Source organism: Mustela putorius, unplaced genomic scaffold, assembly GCF_011764305.1.
Source record: "Mustela putorius furo isolate JIRA1106 unplaced genomic scaffold, ASM1176430v1.1 tig00000127_pilon_pilon_pilon, whole genome shotgun sequence".
Classification (NCBI taxonomy): domain Eukaryota; kingdom Metazoa; phylum Chordata; class Mammalia; order Carnivora; family Mustelidae; genus Mustela; species Mustela putorius.
In genome coordinates this window covers 11,469,848-11,489,754 of record NW_025421288.1, presented here as the reverse complement: position 1 = coordinate 11,489,754, position 19,907 = coordinate 11,469,848, and the positions used below count along the sequence as shown (strand labels likewise).

Sequence of the window (19,907 nt, the reverse complement as noted above, 5' to 3'; positions counted from 1 at the left end):
CCTGAGCACACCACCCCCTCCCCGGGCTGGTCTTCTGACAGCTTCTTGTCCTTGTAGCCCCTGTCGGAGCAGCAGAGACTGGAGCAGGGCACCTTCGGAGAAGGACCTGTGAGTTTCTCCCGGAGGTTTGGGTGTGAACCACCGGGAGATGGAGGGGCGCACGGGGGCGTGAGCCAGGCAGCGGTGACGCTGGGTACAGGAGAGGCCGGCGGCCCAAGGGACACGCGGGGGCCGGGCAGGCCAGCTCCTGGAGGTGAAGCTTCATGACCTTCAGGCGAGCTATTTCCCATCTCCTCCTATGAGGCCGACCGTCTTCCGTTTTCCCCACAGGGGTCTGGCCCTGGGGACGAGGCCAATGGGCCCCGGGGAGACAAGCAGAGCCGCACGCGGGGCCCGGCCCCTCCCGCCATGCCCCAGAGCAGGTCGTCTGAGTCAGCCCGGGTTGCCACGCTGCCGCCCCGAGGCCCCGAGCTCTCTGCGCAGGAACAGATGGAGGGGATGCTGTGTCGCAAACAGGAGATGGAGGCCTTTGGCAAGAAGGCTGCCAACAGGTACTGGGCCCGGCCACCCGGCACTGGTGGCCTCTCCCGTTCCCGCCTTCTGAAGAGGCAAACCCGCAAACCCTTCCTCCATAGACGGGTAAGGGGTGCTCTGGAGGAGGAGGGGCCTCAGGGACCGGGAGAGGACCCAGGAGGAGAGCGGGGCCTCAGGTGAGGGTCCGGAGCGGGGAAAGACAAGGAGCCCACCGACGGGTGGCACTGGCAGTCCTCGGACACCCGAGCTCGTCCCAGGGGTCTAGGCCCCGCAGACACCGGCCACCCGCCTCACCTGCACCACGGTCCCTCCAAGGTCATGGCAAAACGTGTACTGCGTCCTCCGGCGTGGGAGCCTCGGCTTTTATAAGGACGCAAAGGCAGCCAGCGCGGGAGTGCCGTACCACGGAGAGGTGCCTGTCAGCCTGGCCAGGGCCCAGGGCAGCGTCGCCTTTGATTATCGGAAGCGCAAACACGTCTTCAAGCTGGGGTAGGAGTGCGAGCTGCCCTCGGGGTGGGAGGGCGGCAGGGGGTGATGCAAAGGGAAGCCACTAGCTCGTCGCGGAGGCAGAGTCACAGGGCTGGGGGTTTGGGGCCAGCGATGGAAATCAGGGAAAGGTGGGGGGGTCCTGGTTCTAATCCACAGTAAGGGGGCACAGGAGCCCCAAGACGACGATGGCAAGCCAAAATGCGATTCTGGGTGGGAACTCGGAAGGCGGGGGGCCGGTGCTGCCCAGCTGCCGGGGACCTCCCAGGGCCTGCCCCTGCCCGCCAGCAAGCGGCCGGAGCAAGAGGCATGGCCTGGGGTGCAAGTGAGCTCACCAGGCTCCCCGGCAGCCGGGCTGGAAGGGTGCGCTTCTGCGCGGTCCTGGGAATCGGAAGAATGTGCAGAGCGTGTCTGGTCCGGCGCTGAAGGCCGCGGCCGCCTGTTCCCCAGCCTGCTCTCGGCCTGACGCCCGAGCTCTCCCCGGCTCTCAGGTAGCCCTCCCACATTCTCAGCTCTGCCCTGACGTTTCTCTTTCTCCCAACAGCTTACAGGATGGAAAAGAGTATTTATTCCAGGCCAAGGATGAGGTGAGCTGGCCCCCTCTCCTCCCACGCTCCCACCTTCCCGTGCCCTCCTCAGAACATTCCAGCTGCGGATTCCCCTTTCTTCCCTGCCCTCCCTTTTTGTCTGCCCACTCCTCGGAGGCCCGCCTGCCGTCCGCCGGCCCCGCAGCGGCCTCACGGCTGAGCCCCGGCCCCTCTGTGCCCCGTGCAGGCCGAGATGAGCTCGTGGCTGCGGGTGGTGAATGCCGCCATTGCCACCGCGTCCTCTGCCTCCGGAGAGCCTGAGGAGCCAGCGCTGCCCAGTGCCGCCCGGGGCATGACCCGGGCCATGACCATGCCCCCGGTGTCACCGGTCGGGGCGGAGGGGCCTGTCGTACTTCGCAGCAAGGACGGCAGAGAACGAGAGAGAGAAAAACGCTTCAGCTTCTTCAAGAAGAACAAGTAGTGGGGGGCGAGACTCCCAGGCCGGCTTCTTCCCTCGATTCAGGAAACTGCCAGGGACTGCCAACAGGGACCACCCTCTTGTCAGGACAACTGCCTGCTGCTAGGGTCTATTGCCAAGGTCAGCCCATCACCAGGAACTGTCTCGGAGGACAAGTCAGTGTTCCCCAGGGCAACGCTCCTCTCCTGCTATTTAATTCCAGACTGGTGGTGGGACCCAGGCGACCCCCAATTCCACTCCCGCCTCCCGAGTTCTTCCCTCTCCCCCCAGCCCTGTGCCCCAACCCCGAGCCGGGTGCGGACCGCGCTGCACCCTCCGCGTAGGCCACGTGGGAACGGCTGCCCCTGCCTCAGGTCACTCCCCCACCGCAGAGAGGGCACTTCCCTCAGTCCTTTGCCCCTGGGGACCAGCCAGGAACCTGTCAGAGCTGAAGCAGGACCTGGGGGCGAGGTTGCCAGATGGCCGAGTCAGAGCCCCCGAAGCTCCCCCTTCCCGCCTTGACTCCTCCTCTGACTCGAGCGGCCACTCCATCTCCGGCGACGCTCCGTGGCTTCCCGGTGTGAGTTGTTCGGGGCAGCCACAGCCTGGAGCCTGGCCAAGGAGGTGATTAAACAGCTCAGCTTCTCTCACTGCTTCCGGGTGTCTTTGCTTTCCCGACCACAAGCCTCCCTGCCTGTGTCCACATCCTTGCCTTTGGCTCTGGTCTCCTGTATGTCAGGTTTCCACTCTGCCACCAGCCTCCCGGCCCTCAACAAGCCACATTATTTTTTTTTTTTTTTTAAAGATTTTATTTATTTATCAGAGAGAGAGGGGGGGAAAGAGCGAGCACAGGCAGACAGAATGGCAGGCAGAGGCAGAGGGAGAAGCAGGCTCCCTGCTGAGCACGGAGCCCGATGTGGGACTCGATCCCAGGACGCTGGGATCATGACCTGAGCCGAAGGCAGCCGCTTAACCAACTGAGCCACCCAGGCGTCCCTTCTTTTTTTTTTTTTTTTTTTTTTTTTTTTTTTTTTTTAACAAGCCACATTATTTTGAGAGCCTCCCTACCCTGGTCTCATCTCCCCATGATGAGGACCTCCCGTCTGCTGGGCTGACCAACGACAAGCCTCTTTTTAGACCAAAGAAGTTCTCCGTGGGTCAGGGTGAGGGTAACAAGCACTATCAATGTTAAAAGGCAGCAAACAACTCCTTCCCTGGCACAGCTTTCTTTACTCATGACTCTCTCAACTGTTTTCAAAAATGGAAGACTGAATTGCCCAAGCAAGTGTCAGCCACCGCTCAGCCCGACAGTGGAAAGTGGAGCGCATGAGGGTGAGGACTGACCCCATCTTCTGTCTCCTCCCCAACAGAGAGGACAAAGGGGGGGGGGTTAGACAGGGGTCATAGAAGTGGCAAGTTCCCAATCCACTGACCCATAGGATGACCTCACTCTGGGAAGCCACCAGGTACATCCAAAGTGTGTAAACACACAAAACACAGAATATATTCTAGATCCGGTGAAGTATTAAAAAAAAAATTAGTTTACTCCCTTGTCTCGGGCTTGGCAATCGGAGGGTAAGAGTATGATTGCCTTTTCTCCTACAGGAAAAGCTTTGTTCTTTCATTGTTTCCCAGAAACATACAAACAACCATTTCTTTTGGGGGCTCAGAGGAGATCTCTCCAGAAAAGCAGCCCTACCTATATATATTTTTTTTAATTTTAAATTCCAGTACAGTTAACATACAGCATTCTATTAGTTTTGGGCGTACGACATAGCGATTCAACATTTCCACGCATCACCTGATGCTCCTCACGACAGACGCACCCCTTAACCCCCATCACCTATTTCACCATCCCCGCACCTCCTCCCCTAAGCAGCCCTATCTTTAGCACAAGTGGCCAAGGACCCTGGACGAGTAGACCCCTGACCACCATCAGCCATGACAAAGGGTCAGGTGTGTGCAGGCCCAGGACTCACACAACACAGCCCAAACCAGCATGGTCTCCGAACATGAGATCTGGTAGACCAGACAGCCCACAGAATAATTCTCCCTTCCTCTTAAGACAAGCAGATTCAGAAGTACTCCACAGTCAGTATGTTGGATAGATGTAACTGGAACAATCTGTCATGGGACTACACGGGATGACCCATCAGCTTCTCTTGTCTTTCTGGTCCAACTGTGCAAAGGAAGAAAGAGACATAACATTGTAGAGTGCCCAGGGAAATGGGTTTTCCACTGCAATGTGGCAAGCCTGAGAGTTGGGAGGAGAAGCCATAATGGGACATTTCAGAGGGAAATGTATATGGGAGTGAGAAATAAATGAAGAAAGGCTCATTTTAGTGTGTAAAATGTGAATGGAAATAGGGCAGCCAAGTTCAGCCGTCTGGGAAGATGGAGTCAGTCCCTGCGAACAGAGACGTCATGAAAAGGTGCTTTGAGCGTCATCCAGGTGACCGGACACAGATAAGGATAAACATAAGGTCAGGAAGTAAGTCTTGAGAGACACCTTCAGATATGAGTGGAAGAAAAAGAAAGTTCCAGAAAGAGACAGAATGAAATGGGCTACGAGATAGATTAGAACACAAAAATACAGTCTGTGCAAGCACCACAAGTCCGAAATATGGACAGCTAAACATGGATTATTTGGAGAAAAACGAATTTGCCTTCTCACCAAACATGGCTTCTGAGGGCGAACTCTAGAGCTGCACTGTCCGAGATAGTAGCCATGGGCCACATGTGGCTGCTGAGCCCTTGAAATGGGACAAATCCAAAGCGAAACGTGCTGTACGTGTAAAATGCTCACCAACTTCAAAAACTGAAGAGGAAAAGAAGAACTTGAAGTATTTCATTAATACTGTTTATATTGATTATATGTTGCAATATTTTAGCTTTATTGGGTTTCCAAAGTATTAAAATGAACTTCAGCTGTTTTGTTTTACTTTTTAAATGTCTTTACTGGAAATTTTTAAATTACATAAATGGCTGACCTTATATTTGTCTGACAGCCCTGCTTTTGTTTTTCTTTTTAACATTTTATTTTTGAAGTAATCTCTACACACAACGTAGGGCTCGAATTCACAACCCTGAGCCACGAGTTCCACTTACTGAGTCAGCCAGGCACCCCAGGATGGCACCACTTTGAATTGACTACAGATCTAAATGTGGATAGTTTTTATTTTATTTTTTTTTTTTTAAAGATTTTATTTATTTATTTGACAGAGAGAAATTACAAGTACACTGAGAGGCAGGCAGAGAGAGAGAGAAGGAAGCAGGCTCCCTGCTGAGCAGAGAGCCCGATGCGGGACTCGATCCCAGGACCCTGGGATCATGACCTGAGCCGAAGGCAGCGGCTTAACCCACTGAGCCACCCAGGCGCCCGAAATGTGGATAGTTTTTAAAAAAACTACTTTTAATAGAGGAAAATGTAGGAGAATACACTTGTGACTCGGGGGTAGAAAAGAACAGCTTATACAAAACTGCAAAAGCACACACTTTAAGACAAAAATTTATTAGATACCATAAAAAATTAAGAATTTCTGTTCAATGAAGGGCACCATGGACAAAGTTTATACATAAAATAAGTTGGTGGAATGATGGAAAATATTTAAAGAGATCCCTGTCTAGAATATACAAAAAAATCCTGCAAGTAACAACAAAGAGGAGATTGCAACCACTAAGAAAGTTAAGCAAAAGATATGAACAGGAAATTTACAGAAAAGAAATCCCAAAGAAACTAATAAGAGGAGATCCTTAAGATCATTAGTAATCATGCAAATTAAAACAAGTGCTATATCACTTTATTACACTAGCAGAAATTAGAAAACTGGACAATGTCCAACACTGGCGGAGTTATTGATACACAGCCCCCTCACGCGCTGCAGGTGTGAGGGGTGACGGATACAGTTCTTCAGAGAACAACCTGGCACTACTTAGACGAGTTAGTTCCATGGGTTACATAATGTGCAGCAACACGGGTATTTAGTGCAAAAACTAAAACAATGAGCCCTGCAACGCAATTTACATAAATACATAATTTACCCAAATGCACAACCGATGGACCTTGTTATGATCCACGTTAGAAGACAATTGCAAAAAGGCATTTGCCACAACCTAGGGGAAATGTTATTATAAAGATTAGATAATGTTAGTGTAGTCCGGATGTCTTATTTTTTTCTTTTAGATTTTATTTATTTATTTGACAGAGATACATCAAGAGAGAGAACACAAGGAAGGGGTAGTGCGAGAGGGTGAAGCAGGCTCCCTGCCATCCAGGGAGCCCGATGCAGGGCTCTATCCCAGGACCCTGGGATCATGACCTGAGCCGAAGGCAGATGGTTAACCCTGAGCCACCCAGGCGCCCCCACAATAAAACATTTTTTATAATGGATAAAGCAAATGCGCACTGAAAGGATATGTCAGGCAAGATCACAAACAAAATAGTACATATTAAACTCATTAGCGCGGTTGCCTATGAGGGAAGGGGACGTGAGATAAAAGGAATAAGAGTAGAGAAATAGAAGCGGGGAGGGAGACAGAACGGTACAGTCAGAGCTCTGAGGAGCAGTATAAAAACACGGGAGAAGAAAATGCTGAACGAAATGAAAACTTTAGAAGGGTGAAAACTTAAAAGGACATTAGCTTTGGTGACCTCAGAAAATTTGGGGCATTGGAAGAGGTGGACGGAACCCAAAACCATGTACAAAGGTGGGCAATAGTTGGTTCAGACTCCCCATTTGCAAAGCCTCTGACCTGGAACACAAGGAAGGACCCCAAGATAGAAAACATTAATAGTGAAGGTGAGTGGAAGGTATTTCAGAAATGGGTAAGGAGGTCCCTATACATGTTTTAGAAGTCTGAGTGTGGGAGAAACTGGAAATGGCCAAGAGGAGGAGAAAAGGGAGAAGTAGATCGAATTAGGTGGGAAAAATCATGAGTCGTATTAAAATTGGAAGGACGGTGCCTCTTCTAAAATGGCTGGGAAACAAAAAGAATTCAGTGAAAGAAACACATCAGAGTAGCTGGGGAGGAGGAGGGAAGCCTGGGGAATTTGTGCCTGATGGTATCAGAAAAGCTTCTATGGAGCCACCACAATGAAGAATGGTGACTGACAACCACCCCAGCATGCTCCACTCAGAGATAAGCTGGATCCATCAATCTCTATAAACGTCTATTCTTTGTTCAAGGGGGACAGTGACTAATCCACCTACTAGCTTCTCTATTGCCACCAGGAGGCACCCTTGGACCACAGCAGAATTTTGAATGCTAGAAAGCGCCCGGAGTCCCAGCTGCCTAGACCGCCAGCAGCTTGGTGTGGACCTGGAGACCCTTCTTCACCCCAGTCCCTCCGCCCCGCCCCAAACAAAGAACTTTTCTGGGCCTCTGCACCAAGTGCTCCCTTGGTGTAGTCACCACGGACCGGGAACCGTGAAGGACACACAATTAGAGCTAATAGTGTTAATTGTGTAACTAAAGAGAGAAAAACAGCCCACACACATCCGTGAGCAAACAACATGTGACCGATAAATGCAGCGTGGACACAATGCATCTTAGAGCTCTCCCAGCTCTGCCATCTTTGGTTCTGCTTCCTCACCAGGAAGAGGCTTGCAATGGAACGCTGAGTTACATTTACAGCTGTACAAACATGGACTACGTTTGCTTAAAATGTGGCTCTTCTGTGTCTCTAAAATGCTGACCCAAGCTACCGAGGTGGCTGGCCAGCCTGCTCAGAAAACCCCCATTTAGAGGACCCAGTGAGATAGCCCTTTGTCATTAGCTCCCCGCCCCCCCCCACGCCCCAACTGGCCCAATAGCACGATCCATTGTGATGGTTAGCGACTCCCCGGGCTTCTGAATACGCCAAGGTAGTGGTTGCGTCCGGAGCCCTCCTGACGCTGGAGCGCAGACCCCCACCCCACCCGGCTTTCAGAGTGCTGATTGGCTAACCGGGGCTGGGGGCGGGCTGACCTCCGCTCCGCAGCGGCGTCACCAGCTGGCCCCGCCCCCGTGCCGGGGAGGCTGGGAGCCTAGCCTGGAGCAGCCATTTGTATGCGGCCGCGGGATTGGTCGCCCGGCTCCCGCGAGGGGGAGGGGACGGAGGCAGCGCGCACTCGCGCGTGCGTGAGCTGGCGCGCGAGAAAGGGCCCGGTCGCGCCGAGGCTCGAGCGGCCGTCGCCATTTTGTAGGGTTCTCTCTGACGCGGGAGCCGCCGCCACCGCCGCCGCCACCCGGAGGTGCGAGGGGATCTTCTGGGTGTGTGGGGAGCCGGAGGGCGGGTCGGGCTGGGCCTCTGGCGGACGGGGCCGGCCCAAGGTGTGGGATTCTCTTGCCGCGGGAGGTCCGGGGAAGACAACGGGAGGAGGCGGGGCCGGGTCTCCGGAGGGGGCGGGGCAGGGGTCGGGTCGAGTCTTTGTTGGGGCGAAAAAGCTGGAGGTTGGGTCGCTGGGGGGGGGTCCCGGGTTGGGGCCAAGGAAGCCTCTTTATTCTTCGAGTGTCGTAGACGGTAATACCGCACGGAGGAGAGGGACACCGATTTCCCTCCAAAACCTCGTTACCGGGGACACTCGAGATAGACGCCTCTTGCCCTCTCCTTGAGCTCTGCTCTTTCCTGTCCCCCAAAGAGAGTATTTTAAGACCTAAAACAGCCAACTTTGTTATTTAAATGCTCATTTCACGGAGATGATAGACGGTGCGATGCCTGCTGATCCCAGCCTCCGTTGGGGTGTCACACAGGTCTCATGCTACCTCTTAATGTACAAACCTTTTCTCTCTATTAAGAGAAAAATAATGAACGTTTATGTAGGGGGTCCTGAATCTTGAAGGTGCCAAGAACTTTTTTGGAGAATTAAACCAAAATGCAATGCACTGAAATTTCCCACTCCACCCCTCACTTTTGGACATCTTATGTGTTCCCTCCCAGGCTCTTGTCAGGATGGTGAAGCTGTTCATCGGAAACCTGCCCCGGGAGGCCACAGAGCAGGAGATCCGCTCACTCTTTGAGCAGTATGGGAAGGTGCTGGAATGTGACATCATCAAAAACTACGGCTTTGTGCACATAGAGGACAAGACGGCGGCCGAGGATGCCATCCGCAACCTGCACCACTACAAGCTGCACGGGGTGAACATCAACGTGGAAGCCAGCAAGAATAAGAGCAAAGCCTCAACCAAGTTGCATGTGGGCAACATCAGTCCTACCTGTACCAACCAGGAGCTTCGGGCCAAGTTTGAGGAGTATGGTCCAGTCATTGAATGTGACATCGTGAAAGATTATGCCTTCGTACACATGGAGCGGGCGGAGGATGCAGTGGAGGCCATCAGGGGCCTTGACAACACAGAGTTTCAAGGTGAACTGCCCTGGGGTCTGGGTGGCAGAACTGAGTAGCGGGGTCTAGGACAAGACAGAGACAAGAGCACAGGACCAGGAGGCTGGAGGGGAGGTGTCTTCCATTCTGTTTTAGCTGGATGTAATGGAAAGATTGTGTGTTTTCCACTGTTAAGTACAGTTTACTCTTGGAGAAGCAAACACCCCTTTTGCAGATTTACTTGGCAAAATGTTCCTCAGCAGCTGTGTAGAGGCACAAACTGGGTTACTTCATCCCGCCGTCTTCATTCATTTGAGTGCTGCTGGAGGTTTAACCTGCCTAGGCAAATGAGTCCCTGCCTCATGGGAGAAGAGAGGAGAAATGTCTGTGGATTATCTGTTTTTATTATCAAAAAGCCTTATATTGAGAGTTTAAGTGCTTAGGATTTATACTCTTTACAGCCTGGGGTGATAGGTTGTTGTGGGAAAGAGGAACAGAGACATCTGGAGGAATCCCTATATTCTAACTCTGGATGGTGAACCTGGATTTGGGGAAGTATCTTTTGAGGGCTCAGATTTGTTCAGTCTGTCAGCCCAAAGCCATGCACTGGATTGTTCTCTTCTACCTACTATTATTTAACCCTAATGGGAAAAAAAGAAAATTTTTAAAAATACTAGGTCGAACAAGATGATGGTCCTGCTTCTGTAAGTTTCCAGTAAGGATGTTATGGAGCCTATTATATAATTTTACCAATTATAAAGCTCCATAGGTTATAATTTAATACTTTGAGGTTGTCAGAAGACTGCAACTGAGCCGTCTGATATGGTAGCCCCTAGGCACATGTGGCTATTACATACATTTTAAATTTCAATTTTTCAGTTGGACGCACGTTTGAAGCACCCAGAAGTCACATGAGTCTATTGGTGACCATATTAGTGTAAAGGGAAAACATTCCCATCATTATAAAAAGTTCTGTTGGACGGCGCGGTTCTACAGTTTTTTATTGACAGTTTCATCTTGAGCCACGCATTTCCAGCCACTTTTCAGGTTCATAAGTTAATACCATTTTTTCCCAGTGCCACTAAAAGGTTCGTTGAGAAGTACTTAAGTGTCCTCTGCTAAACCTAGAAAAGAGTCAAAAAAGAAATGCCAGAAGAGGAAAAGTTGATTAGAAAGGGGTAGGAAAGTTTGCAAATAGTGTAGATTATAAAGAGCGCATCAGATCTCTTTGGGTTCAGCCTGTGGTGTCCTGGCCTTTAGCTCTTCTCTAAAGCATAGGGCGAGAGTCACAGATGACTTGCTACCATTAACGAGATGTGTGACTTTGGACCAGTGTTTTAATCTCTCTGTGCTTCATTTTCCCCTCTTACAAAGTAGAATTAATGATCCCTGCAGTACCTCCCTCATGGGATGGTAGTAAGGCGAGAATGAGGTAATAGATGTGAAAGTAGACGGACGGTAAGCGCTCCGTGATGAAAGGCGAGTGTTGTCTGTAGCAACTGAAGTGTTTGCATTACAGTCGGAAGCTGACTTAAAAATGATAGCTTTCCTCACTTCCCTCTCTTATATATATATATATATTTTTTTTTTAATTTATTTTGGAAAGCTGTTGCACTTCAGACAGACTTAAGAATATTCTTAATTATTTCTCACTTGATGGAGATGGGATCATGAATGGACAGTGTTGGGGGGAAATAGAGGTTCTCTCTTGACAGGTAACAAAATGTGGGAAGAATGCAATTAAAGTCGGGTCCAGACTCTGCAAAGATGTCACAGTAATATAGTACTGCATGTCCTTACCTTTTTAACAACAACTGAATAAAAGGATAAGGGCAAAAGTACACACACAGAAGTTAGTTGACTGGGGGAAGTTGGCTTGGGAAGAGTGTGTTTTAATAAAGCAAGTTTAATTACTCTGGGAAATGGATGTTGGAGTAACAGTGATCCATGAAATTCTTTAAAATGTCATCATTGGAAAAGAAGAATCCTTGACTTGGTCTTCATGTTCTTAGCCTGTCCACTCTGGAGAAAGCACTCTACTCGGAGTTACACATACAGACATTTTTATAACCAGTTCTGTTTTTTCCAGCTGACCAGAGAAGGTTTGGCGTGGGATAATACGTTGCAGTTTTATAGAAAATATAATCAAGATAGCAGCTTGTCACCTTTGTCTATAAAGCTTTTTTAGTCAGCTGCCAATGAAGGCGGCCTCTTAGGAGTGCCACTTTGAACATCCTCTGAACCTTTATTTTCTTTTTAAATATTTTATTTATTTATCTGACAGAGATCACAAGTAGGCAGAGAGGCAAGCAGAGGGAGAGGGGGAAGCAGGCTCCGTGCTGAGCAGAGAGCCCGATGAGGGCTCGATTGCAGGACCTTGAGATCATGACCTGAGCTGAAGACAGAGGCTTAAGCCACTGAGCCACCCAGGTGCCCTGAACCTTTATTAATTGTTGCCATTTAGGCTTCTGCATTTATCTTATCAGAGGAAGGAATCCTTATCAAAGGAAGCAGGGGAACCTGAGTTAACCTGGCTCTTTCAAGACCTGTTTCCTGTCCACAAGCAGCAGTGAACTTGAACCACTGTTGAGTTGGCAAACAGTTTGCACTGGAAGACTCTAACTGAAAAAGCTGTTCCCAAGTAACAGTTCAAGCAACTGAATTGGGAGTGATGTGTAAGAGGTCAGGTGGCTTGGTTTTCGCTATACGCAAACAAGCACGAAGCTGGAGCGGTGTTAGGGAGCAGCTACACCCCCAGCCTTCTCGGGGTCCTGGCACATGCTAGGAGCTCAGCACTTAGAGGATCCCAGGTTGCCCATCTCTCAGCATTTTAATAATCTTTTTTGTTCCAGCTTTCAAAAGAAAACACTTCTGTTAGGCTGGTTTTCTGGGAAATGTTGGCAACGTATTTCAGTAACTTTTGAGGTCTCAGAAAATCTTTAAACTTTTGTCCTCTCCAAGTGTAGCAGAGTGGTGGAATTTAGTCTTTCAATTTCCTTTGCCCTGGTTCCTTAAGGTAATAGAGTAATAGAAGCAGAGTATTTTTCAGTTATAATAACTTAAGCGGATTTAAATTAAAAACCTAGTTACAACCTAGGAGAGATTGGGCGGGGGGGGGGGGAATGGGCCCGGGGTGGGGGGGGACGACTAGCACTTCTATTACAGGGTTTTTTTAGTTTTAGTTAAAAATTTCTTTTACCTGAATCCTTTTCACAGCTGCTTACAGAGGTAGATTATAAACATAGATGTTTATAAACTAGGCGTTCTCTCAGTAAAACTAAAATGAAGATTGGATGTAGTAACAAATACCAAAGAAAAATCACTGGGTTTTGTTTCTCAACAACAACAAGAAGAACAAAAACTGGGCCAGAATCTATAAAAGTAAAAAGCAAATTAAATTGAAAAATTTTTTTAAATGTACTTCTAGGTCTCTGAATCGGCTGCTTTTTAGATTGGCAGAGTTCCTGTGACTTCAGAATGGGAACAGTTTATGTCTATCACAGAGGTTAAAGTCACCATGCATGTGTGAAAACCAAGTAACTATTGGTCTTCCAGTCAAACTCTACATTTGAGATAGAAATTGGGGCAAAAAAATCTGTTTCTGTTCTAAGCATAGTTAGCATGTGGCCCTTAATAACTTTTTTTTTTTTTTTTTTTTTTTTTTAAGATTGATTGATTTGACAAAGAGAGACAGCACGAGAGGGAACACAAGCAGGAGAAATGGGAGAGGGAAAAGCAGGCCTCCCGCTGAGCAGGGAGCCCAGTGTGGGACTCAATCCCAGGACCCTGGGATCATGACCTGAGCCGAAGGCAGACGCTTAATGTCTGAGCCACCCAGGCAGCCCAATAATTTTTAAGAATGAGGATGGGAGTATTTAAATCTCTGAAAACAATGGGTGACTAATTGCTACATTCCAAGATTTGTTATCTCTTGACTGTCAGTGGTGATGATGGACACCGCCTCTCTGCTGGCAGCTAGAAGTAAAAACCTGAGCACTTTGGTTTCTGCTAAAGAAGGGGTTTTAAGTTGGAGGTGGCAACTACCAGAAACCAGGGTGGTTGGAATCTTAGACATTGGGCAGAACTGCGTTTGACTAAAGTGATACTACTGCACTAACCCGCTCCCCTCTCACGGTCAGTGCATGGCGCTGTTCTGGCTGCCGTCCTGAATCAGGCGTTTCCAACAGGATGGTGGAGCACGAGGCCTCCTATCGCGTAGCTGCATCCAGAACAAGGTCTGTTAAAGAGAGAGCAACTTGCTGATCGCGGAGGGGGGATTTGTTCTGAGCAGCCCTCAAGAGTGACCTGAAGTCCCTGTTCTCTGCATCTGTAGTGGCTGTGTCTTTCGGTTACATACAGTTTGAGAACTACTGACTTGATCTCCAAAGTCTTAGGCAGTTTGGGACAGAATCCTGCCAAAATGATTCCTTTCCTCAAACTGCTTTTAAAGACCTTGATGTTTTCATCAGTAAGGGCCCCTAGGCAGAAGCCCAGAGCAGAGATGGTTTCTTCTCGTAGCTGGTCATGGTGCTGGCCATTTCCTGGAAGAATCGATACTGCTTGTTTGTATGGGTGCCCTGAGGCTCTTAGGGCAAATGCTGCATTTTTCTAACGAGATAATCCCCTATGAAGGATTGTAAGTTACATGTCAGGGTGAAATGCTGAATTACGTGGGTACACATTGTCCCTAAAAAACCCAGTACTGCTTCAGTATCTTCCTAATTCTTGCTGTTGAGAGACCTTGGTCAAGTTTTCTTTTCCACATAGGCATGGATCGCCCTTGCTGAAAAACACAGGGGCGGGGTTGAAATCAGGAGGGTTGCATAACTCCTAGAGGGGCTGAGGTGCAGCAGTGTATGGTGCGTGTGTCAGCATAGCCTTCGGGTGACACCTGTCAAAGAGGCCGGAGGAAACAAGATGGACAGGGTGCCGTGGTTTTTAAGCTACAGTAAATGCTGGGGCCTTACGTTGCCCTGAGTAAATCAGTAAGAGGCTGGTAAGATGCTTTTCAAGTGTGGCATAACTGAGGTTTTGTTGACTGTTTGATTTGGAGGAATTGGCAGGTCTTGAATCAGGACAGTTGTAATCAGTCTTAGTGGTAAGTGGAAAAGTTGTCAGTTTCTGTGTTGGGGGCCAGAGGAAAGGAAGGGACGGTCGTGGACACACGAGCCGGGAGTCCGGCTACCTGATGGGAGTAGTGTTGCCTGCTCTCCGAGGACTCACAGTTTCTAGCTGTCATCTGTATCACAACTTGAACTGCTTTTGGAGGGGACCGCTGACATAGGGTTCCCGGAGCGCGTGTATGTCTGTGTGTCTTACACCAGCTAGCTTACTTTCACGTGGGGTTGGATTAAGGAACGTCAGTGAGTTATAATCTTCTTACGTCTGTTTCCTCAAGGCAAACGGATGCACGTGCAGTTGTCCACCAGCCGGCTTCGGACTGCCCCCGGGATGGGAGACCAGAGCGGCTGCTATCGGTGCGGGAAAGAGGGGCACTGGTCCAAAGAGTGTCCGGTAGATCGTACGGGTCGTGTGGCGGACTTTACCGAGCAGTATAACGAACAGTACGGAGCGGTGCGCACGCCTTACACCATGGGCTACGGGGAATCCATGTATTACAACGACGCGTACGGAGCCCTCGACTACTACAAGCGCTACCGGGTCCGCTCTTACGAGGCGGTGGCAGCGGCGGCAGCGGCTTCCGCGTACAACTACGCGGAGCAGACCATGTCCCATCTGCCTCAAGTCCAGAACACGGCCGTGACCAGTCACCTCAACTCCACTTCTGTGGATCCCTACGACAGACACCTGTTGCCGAACTCAGGTGCCGCCGCCACCTCGGCTGCCATGGCTGCCGCCGCTGCCAACACTTCCTCCTATTACGGAAGGGACAGGAGCCCCCTGCGTCGTGCTGCCGCTGTGCTCCCCACAGTCGGAGAGGGCTACGGCTACGGGCCAGAGAGTGAGCTGTCTCAGGCTTCAGCCGCTGCACGGAATTCTCTGTATGACATGGCCCGGTATGAGCGGGAGCAGTATGTGGACCGAGCGCGGTACTCAGCCTTTTAAAAACTGGAGGTGAGAGTGGGGTCGGTGTGGTTAAGAGACTCGAGTTTCCTTGAAAGAGATCTGTGCTGCATAGAGGAGGCTAAAGCCACGTGTTTGTTTGCTGCCAGGACAGTAGCCACGAGACAGAAATTTACATTTTAGTCTTAAATATTTCTCTAGCTTAGGCCAGAGGTTCATTTGGCCTGTTGAGGTGTTTTAGTGTATGACTCCAACCAGCTGGCTCCTTCGGAGAGAACAACAACAAACTCGGTTAGGAGGGTATTATTTAATCGAATGTAAGCCATCTGCGTGACAGAAACATAGTTAAGAGAACACTTACCGAGTGCCCTCATTGTCCATGATAGCATTTAATCTACACCAAAAGCCTTTGAGATATTTTCTCTTTTACAGAGAAGGAAACAAAGGCTCAGAGAGGTTAAGTACTTTGCCTGAAGTCATGTGGATAACTGAGAGGCAGTCAGAATTCAAACTCAGGCGAGGTGGGCTCCAAAACCATTCTCTTCCCACTAGAAAAGTCATTGTGATGTAGGTGGAAGAATACAGGTTCAGGAATTGGTCATGAACGTCACAGTGAGAATTTTAACTACAGCTTTAAACTACTCACTTCCTAATATAGCTACTACTTAGGTCATTAGTTTTGATCAGCGGAAACTCTTCTAATATCCTAGATCTATAGGCCAGATAAAGCCCTGAAGGCTTTAGGTGTTGAGTTCTAAGACCCTTGAAAGCAAAATGTTCCGGTGCCCCTGTCCCATGGAGTCCTTTCCTTATTAGTAATCCAGAGCACCTTACTCTGCCTGACCTGAGCCCTTGAAACCGTATCTCGGCATACCCTGTTACTATCATTTAGAGCCCCAACACTTTTCTTTTTCCCCAGCAATTTTTGTTTTGGTGTATGTTCAGGAGGAACACGTAAGGGTCTAAATAAACAGGTAATTTCTGAATGTGTATAAAATCCCACTGGTGGTGACCCCAGAAATTTAATTTTTCCTGCTTTAGAAAATGTACACCAAAGATGTTGGAATGGCAAGGATAATTAGTAGGATTATCTGGGTAAATTTCATCTGAGTGGAAATGGCATCGTGACAACTTTCTCTTCTCATGGTTTTCCTTGTACCTTGAAATTGAGCATCACTTGACCAGGACGCCTACTCAAGAACCTACTCAAGAAGTTAAATGGAGTTTCCAGGGTTCCTTACTTAGCCTGCTGATATATATGTGTAGAAGAAACTAAAGCAATAGGAATTTGCCCTTTTAGGTAGTGAGAAGCAAACAATGGTTCGAACCTGTGGTAAATTATGTCCTAGATGCCCATGACAAGACTGATCTCCTGAGAACATTGTGTAGCAGCAGCGTGTTAATGTGTATAAAGTACACAGTCTTAAAGCTTGTGTAGATTGCCTTAATTTTTATTTTTAATGCAGCTGGATCTGCCACGAAGTGGGATAGTTCTCTAAAGGTGGTATCACCTACCAGATAACTTGTTTTCCTCGAATGTGTTTTATAGTTAAGTTAGTGTATTACAGTCTTTAAGGGTATCGCTAAGGTATTTTAAAGTGAATTTTGACTGCAAGCCGTGGTTGTTTAACTAACCTCTTTTTAGTGATGACTTTTAAAGAAACTTACCTTCCAGGTGTGAACCTCAAATGGACTGAATAACCCTGAGTTGGTTGCAGTCCCAGGAGCCTGATGTTAATGAGGCTGCCAGGAGGAAATACTCCAGAACTGTTGGGGATCTGAATTTGGGTCTCACCCTAGCAGAACTGATTCAAGAACGTCACAACTTTTGAAGTCGGTTGGTACAGATCAAGACCAAGATTTGGCCCTTTGTCTGTAATAAGTAGAGGAACTTGGTGTGAGTTAACTTCTTTTTTCCCCCAGCCATTGGTGTCTGGAGTTCCCATCATCAGTGGAAGAATTAGAGAATTTTAGGGTTTCTTCTTTTGATTTGGTTAAGGGAGATTTGACCACGTAGGGGAACTGCTGGAGTTACGGTTCTAACTCTGGGACAGTAGGACATGTAGGTATGTTGCAGGACAAATGATACCCTTTGTGATTGCCATTTCTGAAAACTTGTTTACTGTGAAACCGTGACATGAAACAAACTTAAGAGTAGTGCAGTTGGCAGTATTCGAGATCTTGGCATCATCTGCTTTTTTGGGACTCAACTAAATTAATGGTTTTTGATACTATCGTGTATGCCCTTTGTTGCAGTGACAGTAGCTTTGTATCACAGAGGTTGTCTTGCCTAAAAGATGGATTAAAAGATGAGAAAGATAGATTTTATCGGCAGCACAGCAGTCTTCCAGAGAGACTGCTGCTCATTCTGTACATAGCTGTGAGTAGATCCCCTGGTAATGACACGGGATGTAAGTTTGATCCAGTCTGACTTGGTTTTGTTTTGTTCTTTGTTCTTTTCCCCCTGGAATACAGGACGGGACCAGGGCCCTTGTACTCGGAGCCAAGCTGCTCTCCAGGCATTGTGTAAGCTTCTTGTGTTGTGCTCTCTTTCAGGTAGGATAATTGCGGACTGAACCCTCGGGCTGCGGTCATATATGAGAACTTGCTCCGCGCGGTCCCCTTTGCCGGGATGTTTCCATTGCTTCATGTTTCAGTAAACAAAGGAGTTTGTGACCAACTATGTTTTCTTTCTTAATTTAATTCTTCTAAGTTGACTTTTCTTTCCTCCTGATACTAGTTTCTGTAGCCTTTCACTCTGTTCCTTACATTCTCAGCCTCTGAGCGGCCCTAGGTAAGGATTATGCTGGCATCCCCTCTTTCCTGTACAGTGGAGCCCCTCTTATCTTGCTTTCCTTAGGAGTTGAACCCTTCTCCCTGTCTACCTGCAACATCTCCTTTCCCTTTAAAATGACCATGTAGTGGCAAGCGACCTTTTACTCTTCTCTGTTAGCTCTGGACTCTAACATTGAAGCTAATCTTCTGAAACTGCTAGGACCATTGGGGTTTTGGGGGTGGGGGTGTTGTTGTTTTGTTTGTTTTGTTTTTTTATGTCTGACCTGTGATCGTGGTACAGCATTAGCTGAAATTTAGCCTGTTTTACTCCACTCCTCCCACTTTTTTTTTTTTTTTTAATATTTTGACAAATAAACGTTTCTAACACTTAAGTACCTTTTTGTGTTTGTGTTGACTGTTATTTACCACCAGGATCTCTGGTTTGTTCTCAGTTGTGTTGAAACTCTAAAATTTGAAGGACTACACACTGGAAATTTCGATGTACAAGGAAGGATTTAGTGTGATCTAATAGGCCTTAGCAATGGGCAGAGGAAAATCATCCAGCATCTCGAGACATCGATAAGTATGCTACTGCTCACAGTAAGGTTCCATCCTTCTATAACCACAGCTACTCTTTCCACTTTACAGGCTAGCAGACCCAGGTTAGAACCCATGTGTCAGGAAAAAGTTAAGTCAGAATATTGCCAAGGACCTATCGGGTTGAATCAGTTTGACTTCATAGTACATAGTCAATTAAATTCACTTATGAACTACTTAAAGAGGTCTCCTGTGGTGTTAATACTCTGCTAGGTGCAGACTACGGCTAAAATGAATAATCATTATGAGAGATCCAAGAGGGAGAACAGGTGATGTTTTTTTAGCAGAAAAGCAGGGTTATTAGTGATTAGCAGTGGACGCCTGGGTGGCTCAGGTCATGATCTCAGGGTCCTGGGATCGAGCCTCGCATCAGGCTCTCTGCTCAGTGGCAGCCTGCTTCCTCCCCATCCCCTTCGCCTGCCTCTCTGCCTACTTGTGATCTCTGTCAGATAAATAAAGAAAAAATCTTTAAAAAAAAAAAAATGATTAGCAGTGACAACATTCTACAATTACATGTCTCTATAGACTTTTTTTTTTAAGATTTTATTTATTTATTTGACAGAGAGAGATCACAAGCAGGCAGAGAGGCAGGCAGAGAGAGAGGAGGAAGCAGACTCCCTGCTGAGCAGAGACCCTGACGCGGGGCTCGATCCCAGGACCCCGAGATCATGACCCGAGCCGAAGGCAGTGGCCCAACCACTGAGCCACCCAGATATGTGGACATTTTATCATTGCTTAGTTCCCCATAAAATCAAGTTCAGTGATGGACTCCATCCTACTTAAGCTGTATTTATTGAAACCTGTATAGAAACACTAATGTGTAAATTCTGACTACCTGTGAATGTCAACCTAATTTTATAGCACTTTCCCCACATACTTGATACTTAAGCCTGACATAGGGGCACCTCGGTGGCTTAGTCAGTTAAGCATCCAACTCTCAATCTCAGCTCAGGTCTTGATCTCAGGGTCATGAGTTCAACCCCAGTATTGGGCTCCATGCTGGGCTTGGAGCCTACTTTAAAAAAAGCCCTGATATAGGTGAAGCAAAATTTTCCCTGGTGTTTTGGGGGTAGGATACAACAGTGAAGAGGTTAACCTGTCCATGCACCATTGCAACAAGTGGTAAAAGTATTCAAGGCCCACATTAGCTTCAACATTCCCCAAGAGGCAGGGCTGTCTGTTTCACGTAAAGGAAAAAAAAAGAGG

At 48.3% G+C, this 19,907-nt stretch overlaps 2 protein-coding genes across 6 annotated transcripts in view; both read left to right on the top strand.

Annotated features, from left to right (window-relative positions):
• SPTBN2 (spectrin beta, non-erythrocytic 2) overlaps positions 1–2,654 on the top strand; it is a 30,341-nt gene extending 27,687 nt beyond the window's left edge. For both annotated transcript variants that reach the window (XM_004759484.3, XM_013059915.2), the window contains exons 32-36: positions 58–108; positions 331–551; positions 850–1,023; positions 1,565–1,607; positions 1,795–2,654. In XM_004759484.3, the coding sequence (XP_004759541.2) occupies positions 58–108; positions 331–551; positions 850–1,023; positions 1,565–1,607; positions 1,795–2,028 (723 nt within the window). In that variant the 3' untranslated portion in view covers positions 2,029–2,654. The remainder of the gene's footprint in view (positions 1–57; positions 109–330; positions 552–849; positions 1,024–1,564; positions 1,608–1,794) is intronic.
• A 5,378-nt stretch (positions 2,655–8,032) lies between these two features.
• LOC101682611 (RNA-binding protein 4B) lies at positions 8,033–18,496 on the top strand. 4 transcript variants are annotated; one of them, XM_004759456.3, is made up of 4 exons: positions 8,033–8,256; positions 8,924–9,347; positions 14,704–15,380; positions 17,005–18,496. In XM_004759456.3, the coding sequence occupies exons 1-3, from the start codon at positions 8,053–8,055 to the stop codon at positions 15,369–15,371; spliced, it is 1,296 nt and encodes a 431-aa protein (XP_004759513.1). In that variant the 5' UTR covers positions 8,033–8,052; the 3' UTR covers positions 15,372–15,380; positions 17,005–18,496. The 4 variants fall into 4 exon arrangements, with proteins under 4 accessions (XP_004759513.1, XP_004759512.1, XP_004759514.1 ...); XM_004759457.3 differs by having other exon boundaries at positions 8,037–8,256; positions 17,886–18,496; XM_004759458.3 differs by having other exon boundaries at positions 8,103–8,237; positions 17,886–18,496.
• The last annotated feature ends 1,411 nt before the right edge of the window (positions 18,497–19,907 follow it).

Excerpts from the sequence above, each read along its gene's own strand:
- LOC101682611 (XM_004759456.3), top strand. The coding sequence starts at position 8,053 with ATGCGGCCGCGGGATTGGTCGCCCGGCTCCCGCGAGGGGGAGGGGACG. Across the intron at positions 8,257-8,923 it reads GGTGCGAGGGGATCTTCTGG|GCTCTTGTCAGGATGGTGAA; the intron begins GTGTGTGGGGAG and ends GTTCCCTCCCAG. Across the intron at positions 9,348-14,703 it reads TGACAACACAGAGTTTCAAG|GCAAACGGATGCACGTGCAG; the intron begins GTGAACTGCCCT and ends TGTTTCCTCAAG.